General features: G+C 36.0%; 1 protein-coding gene across 1 annotated transcript in view; it reads left to right on the top strand.

Annotated features, from left to right (window-relative positions):
- Positions 1–1,284: 1,284 nt before the first annotated feature.
- Positions 1,285–7,450, top strand: part of ntrk2b (neurotrophic tyrosine kinase, receptor, type 2b) — a 35,660-nt gene continuing 29,494 nt past the window's right edge. Inside the window, exon 1 of the mRNA XM_030151123.1 lies at positions 1,285–1,557. Within this exon, the coding sequence (XP_030006983.1) occupies positions 1,361–1,557 (197 nt within the window). The 5' untranslated portion in view covers positions 1,285–1,360. The remainder of the gene's footprint in view (positions 1,558–7,450) is intronic.

Here is a 7,450-nt window from a genome sequence, read left to right as displayed (position 1 = left end):
TAATAATAATAATAATATATTATTATTATCATTATTATTATTATTATCAGTTTGGACTCTGTATATTGTTTATGTACTTTAACCACAGTCATCTAAGTATGCTTCACAAGTTTTGAGGTTTTTAGGAAATGTTCTGTTTGCACATTTTTCTGTGATAATCTCAAACAAAAAAACCATTAAACATTCAGGGGAAAATGCACCTTTTTGATAAGGAATTAAAAAAAAAAAAAAAAAAACCCAACATCTTCCCAGTTGTTGCTTGTGTATCACTCTCCTATCAGTGTTTGGAGTCAGACCCATTTGAAGCTTGCAGACATAGTATAGGTAATTATTTTTCAGAGATGCACCCAGTCTTGTGCGTCAGCCGTATACGTCACACACTATAGGCCTAATAAGCAGCCATACAAACAGTCCTGGTGCATGTGGACTGGAGAAGGCGCTGCATGTCTCTGATGCACACAACAACATAGTTTCCATCCATATTGTTGCTGCTGCTGCTGTTGGGGACACATCGGAGCTCCCCCCCCCCCCCCCCCCCCCCCCAGCTGCATGGATGCATATGGTGTCAGACTGACTGCAGGATCCACTGACTACACAGACTCCAACAAATTCCGATAAATACAACCCTGATAGGAATACAGCTCCATGGACGCATATAGTAAAGCGTCTGTGCTGTATAACCCAGTCCCAGTGTTGTTGGTCTGGTCTGGTCTGGTCTGGTCTGGGGGAGACTGGAGATGCACGCGCTCTGTCCTCGGTGATAATCGATAGTCGGATGCAGGTATAGGCTTCCTCCTGCTGCGTCCCTGCACGCGCAGCATCACCAGGCATCCTTTTACTCCACTGTGCGGTCTCCTCATATTTTCATCCCCATCAACACACACACACACACACACACTGTGGAGAAAAAAAATAAATATATAAATAAAAAATCACAGGTGCTGGTGCTGGTGCTGCTGGTGCTGCTGGTATTGGTGCTGGTGGTGGTGGGTGGGGGGGGCTCTGCCTATTGATCCGTCCACATCTGGTACACATCATATTTGTTCTATAAGGCAAGAGGCGAACAGTCTGTGTCTGACACATAGAGGAGTGAGACAGAAGAAGAAGCACCAGGACCAGGACCAGGACGGACCACTTGACACCTTTGCTTCACGTCATCGATATGCAGTAGTGTGATAGCAGCTCTGCGGAAAACCGTGGGCTCTGCGCATTCCTGACGGCGCGTACTCTCTCTCTCTCTTTTTTTTTTTTTTTTTTTTTTTTTTTTTTTTTTTTTTTTTTTTTATTCCTGCGGAGTCGAAAGGATTAACTTGGCCAGATAAAGGCGGCGAGGGAGGAGAACCTGGACCTTGGACCTGCGATGGACTCCAGCGCGGGGGAATATGGCATGGCTCGTCTTGGATTGTTTTTGGTTTTGATGGGGCTGTGGAGATTTAGCGATGCCTGCCCCAAATCCTGCACTTGCAGCATCTCAAGGATTGTTTGTATTGATTCGGTACCGGGGATCGAGGATTTCCCTGTGCTCACGTTAGATGACATGGAAAACATCACCGAAATGTGAGTGGATGGAAGAAAAAAAAAGCGTATTAATTAAGTTATCCTATTTGGATGCAATGCGTTATATATATTAAAAAAAAAAAAAAAACACCATACCTCCGATTGTATAGGTTGTAATAATACCGAAGGGATAGGATGATCTGAAATAACAGTAGGTTGTCGTTAGAGTGGAAAAGCAGCAGGCCGGATGACAGATCAATGAGAAATCTGACTTTGACGCTTGATGTCAACGCGTAAAAATATGGGATTTTAATGTGATAAACAGTGATGTTCTCAGATCAGATCCAATGTGTATGTGTCTTGGAGGCTGGGGCTGCTGCGCGTGTCACCGATGATGTGTATGTGTCTGGGGCGCGTGTGTGCGTAATGGTGGAGCGAGTGCGCGTCAGGTTTATTTGGATTAGTCGGTGTTTTTTTTTTTCTTCTTCTTCTTCCAAAACACCTCCAGATGTAGTGATGGAGTACAAATGTACAGGCCCATCCATAATCCATATAAGGTGTTTATTGGTGCTTTTTGGGGTGGAGGTGGAGGAATAAATAGTCCTGAATATTTTCCAAAATCAACCACGTCGTGCCACATTACACACGAGACCACATTGGTTTGTATAGACACCGGTAGGCGAGAGGCTGCCCACGGAAATGTAGTCCTATCTGCGTCAGTGTCTGTGTAGGCCCGTGTCTGTGGAAGGGTATACCTGCCAAAGCGCAAATGTGGACAAGTGGTACCCGGAGGAGATGAGGGGAGACTGGGCTGAGTTTTCCAGAAGCAGACCAGGCTGGAAGTGTAAGAGTCACATTGACCAAAAGGGTGGATGGAGTGGAGTTTACTGGGCGTTTTCTGTTATTGCATATATATAGAATAGACTTTATTTGCCATTTGCACACATACAGAGCAGTGTGGGTACATTGGAATTCCCTGAGTCAGAAAAGGAGTTAGAAAAAAGGTAAAGATATGACCCAAAAAAAAGACAGATACAAAACATAAACACAGCTAAAAAACATATAAAAAAACAGTTATTGCACATACAAGCACAAATACACATTTGTAAAATAGACTATTATAAACAAGAGGAATAATAATAACACTGGTCTACAAGGAAAATGCTTCCAGAATAAAAGTAATGAAATTTTACCACATGAGAGTCACTGATAAAGAAAAATCAAGTCAAAAATGCTGGTTGGCTGAACTTTCCAAGATACAGCCTTGGGTCAAAATGTGAAATTCAAGAATTAACGAGAGAATGGGTTTGACTCAAAAGGAATATTTGTCTCAGAGCTACAAGATCTACTTCAAAACACTGTCTGCACATTAGAATACATTCACTTTACAGGTTCTATTTAGTGGAAGATTTATAAAACTATTATATAAATGTACATAAACCAATATATATGTGGAATAACACTTAATCATATACCTTGAAAACATCAGCAAACTGGCACTTCTGTCATTTATTTTCCAATTAATCTTATTACAATTTTTAACATTTAGCACATTTAATCTCTGAAACAAATCATTTCTAAAAAAAAATTGTAGACCAGTGTAATAATAATAAGAGTACTGAGAGGTAACAACAAGTTATTGCACATTTGAATTAAAATTAAAAGTACTGGGACGTAGTTAGCAGGATATTGTACATTCAATTTAAAGTACTGACTTCATGTGAAGAGATCCAAACATATAATCTAAAGCAGGGCTGTCAAACTCATTTTAGTTCAGTTCCACATTCAGCCAAATTTGATCTGTAGTGGGCCGGACCAGTAAAATAATAATATAATTATCTATAAATAATGTCAACCCCAAACTTTTCTCCATGTTTTAGAGTGAAAAAAGTTAATTTACATTATGAACAGGTTTACATCTACCAACTATCCTTTCAAAAGATGTGAATAACATGAACAACCTGAAAAAATAAGATTAATTTTAACAATATTCTGCCTCAGTTTGTCATTTCCACATGCACATTATAACTTACAGATCACAGTGGATCTACGAATACACAAAACATTGAGTAACAGACTGAATCTTGTTAAAATTGTACTTACTTCTCTTAAGACATTTCATGGTGGTTCATATTTTTTGCAAAATTATACTTTGTTTTAGTGTAAATACATGAAAATATTTACATTTACAAAGACAAACTTTTGAATTGGTCATTATTTCTATGTTATTATGATAGTATTTTACTGGTCCTGCCCACTTTAGATTGAATCTGAAAGTCTGAATGTGGAACCTGAAATAAAAGGATTGTTAATATCTTAGGGTAATTTCACAACATAGTCTAAAACAGGGGTGTCAGACTCATTTTAGTTCAGTTCCACGTTCAGCTAAATTTGATCTGCAGTGGGCCGAACCAGTAAAATAATAACAGAATAATATCAACTCCAAACTTTTCTCTGTTTTAGAGTGAAAAAAGTTAATTTACATTATGAATAGGTTTACATCTACAAACTATCCTTTCAAAAGATGTGAATAACATGAACAAACTGAAAAAATAAGTGCAATTTTAACAATATTATGCTTCAGTTTATGATTTCCACATGTTTATTTTAACTTACAGATCATCAGTGGATCTACAAACACACAAAACAGTTAATAACAGACAAAATATTGTTAAAGTTGTACTTACTTCTCTTAAGACATTTCAAGTTATTCACATTTTTTGCAAAATTATACTTTGTTTTAGTGTAAATACATAAAAATATTGATATTTACGAGACAAACATTTGGAGTTGTGAGTATTTCTATGTTATTGTGATAGTATTTTACTGAATCCTGCCCACTTTAGATTGAATTGGTCTGAATGTGGAACCTGAATTAAAAGGATTGTTAATATCTTAGTGTAATTTTTGCATTTCACAAATTCATCCCCAGGGCCGGACTGGACCCTTTGGCGGGCCAGATTTGGCCCCCGGGCCGCATGTTTGACACCTGTGGAATATAGGCTTAATGTGAAAATATCCAAATATAGTCTAAAACAGGGCTGTCAAACTCATTATAGTTCAGTTCCACATTCAGCTAAATTTGATCTGAAGTGGGTAGGACCAGTAAAATAATAACACAATAATATATAAATAATGTCAACTCCAAACTTTTCAATGTGTTTTATAGTGAAAAAAGGAAAATGTCATTTTGGAAGTGTTTACGTCTATGAATGTGAATAACATGAACAACCATGAACAACCATGAAAAAACTGAAATTTATCAAGAAAATTAAGTGCAAATTTAACAATATTATGCCTCTGCTTATCATTTGCACATGTACATTACAACTTACAAATGACAACGGATCTGCAAATACACAAAACATTTAGTAACAGGCAGATTATCAGCAAAATTGCACTTACTTCTCTGACTTAATTTCTGTTTTTCATATTTTTTGAGAAAGGCTGGTTTGTAAATTTACACATTCTCATGTAATTTCACTTTTTAAACTGAAACAAAGAGGAAAACTTTGGAGTTGTCATAATTTTGTAGGTTGTTATGACAGTATTTTACTGATCTGACCCACTTGAGACTAAAGTAGGGCTTTATATGACCCCTAAAGTAAAATGTCTGACTGTTAATATCTTGAGTGTAATTTGGATTGGACACTCTGGTGGGCTGGTTTTGACCCCTGGGCCGTATGTTTGACCCCTGTGATGTAGATGTTCATGAAAACTCAGAGTAAATTCAAAATGAACGATATCAAAACAGAGAAAAAATGAAGAAAAAGTTACTTTTTCAGCAAAGATATTGCTAACTGAATGTAAAACCCAGTGTGTCCATCCACTGTCATTGATCCAACTAAATGGGTTTTACTGGTGAATCGATGCTGTAGAAGATGACGGTGTTTCCATGGTTTCCTACGGAGCCTCTGAACATCCAAATGGGTCATAACTGATGACCACGAAAAGATGACAAACTGTATTTTACACCAATTATTTACATGTATTGATAGGATTAGTGGATCAACATGTATTAAACAGTTTAGATCTGTAGATGGTTTCTGTCACCGGTGGTTGTTTGGATCTCAGGCTTAATGTGAGAAGATCCAAACATATAGTCTAAAACAGGGCTGTCAAACTCATTTTAGTTCAGTTCCACATTCAGCTAAATTTGATCTGCAGTGGGCCGAACCAGTAAAATAATAACATAATAATATATAAATAATGTCAACTCCAAACTTTTCTCTATGCTTTAGAGTGAAAAAAGTAAATTTACATTATGAAAAGGTTTACATCTACAAACTATCCTTTCACAAGATGTGAATAACATGAACAAACTGAAACAATAAGTGTAATTTTTTTTAACAATATTCAGCCTCAGTTTATCATTCACACATGTACATTATAACTTACAGATCACAGTGGATCTACAAACACACAAAACATTTAATAACAGACAGAATCTTGTTAAAATTGTACTTACTTCTCTTAAGACATTTCAGATTGTTCATATTTGTTCAGGTTATTCACATTTTTTGTGAAATTATTCTTTGTTTTAATGTAAATACATGAAAATATTTACATTTACAGAGAGAAACATTTGGAGTTGTCATTATTTCTATGTTATTATGATAGTATTTGACTGAATCCTGCCCACTTTAGACTGAATTGTTCTGAATGTGGAACCTGAACTAAAAGGATTGTTAATATCTTCAGTGTAATTTTTTCATTTCACAAATTCATCCCAAGGGCCGGACTGGACCCTTTGGTGGGCCAGATTTGGCCCCCGGGCCGCATGTTTGACACCTGTGGTCTAAAAGAAGTCACAAGTGCCTTCAGGGGCATTTTAAAGTGGGCACTTTGTAATAATGTTGTTACAGACAACAGATCAGTATCACCATGAGAGAACACAGACTAAATATTGACATGTGCCGTAATCCCACTTAGGTTTTTTTTTTTTCCTGAAATGTCCTGTATTAACCCTACAACCTAAACATATTCATAACTAACCTATACGTAGTGGGTTGTAATTCAGATTACAAATTAAACAAAACTTTAGATAATATTACACACTCAAGAGTAGGGCTGTGTATCAGCAAAAATCTGGTGATATGACACAAATCACAATACTAGGATCACGATACGATATATCACGATATATCGTGATACTGTTAAAAAAGCAATTTTTTGTTTGTTTCTTTTTTTAATGATTGTTTCCTTGGAGAATTGGATTATACCAGAAATCTGCACAAATACTAAACCCATTTTTATTTGATCACAACAGGATCTAATGCTATATCACAAAATGTTCCTGTGTTCAAACTGAAATTCTGTTTTACAGACATTACAGTTTAAGATCCTGTTCAAATGTTCATATTCTATTAGTTCAGAACTAACATCAGAACATTATTTTAGTTCAGTCCAACAAAGGAACTAACATTATTTCATAAGAGTGTTAAATAATAATAAATAAAATATAAACAAAACAAAAAACAAAAATGAACCTCCACAATATCTGCATTTGAATAAATACCTAAAAATATCAATACAGTACTTTTTAATATCGGTACAGTATTGTGAAATGAAATATTGCGATATATTGCAGAACCGATATTTTCTTACGCCCCTACTCAAAAAAAAAAGCTCTTTATTGGTATGAATAAAATAACATTTGTCCACTTCTGGTGCTGTGTCATACCCTGATCAGTGATCAGACTGAGATCTGTTTGTAAAATTAATTTAGTTCTTAGCTTTTTACAAATAATATCAGTCAAATATTCCAACACTATTTTTCTCCTGCAGATTTCCTTTTCTTATTTGTAACTCTTTTTCCATCTGTCTGACAAATAAGAAAAGGAAATTTGTATAAGTTCTAGTAGACAGTATGAACCTATTTGGACTATTTTTCTCCTGAGTGTATGTTGTGTCACATTTAAAGATGCCTAAGCAGCACTGACACCTTTATTTC

This window comes from Sphaeramia orbicularis, chromosome 12 (assembly GCF_902148855.1).
Source record: "Sphaeramia orbicularis chromosome 12, fSphaOr1.1, whole genome shotgun sequence".
Taxonomy (NCBI): domain Eukaryota; kingdom Metazoa; phylum Chordata; class Actinopteri; order Kurtiformes; family Apogonidae; genus Sphaeramia; species Sphaeramia orbicularis.
The sequence above is the reverse complement of the archived record's forward strand: the minus strand, read 5'-3'. Positions and strand labels throughout refer to the sequence as shown.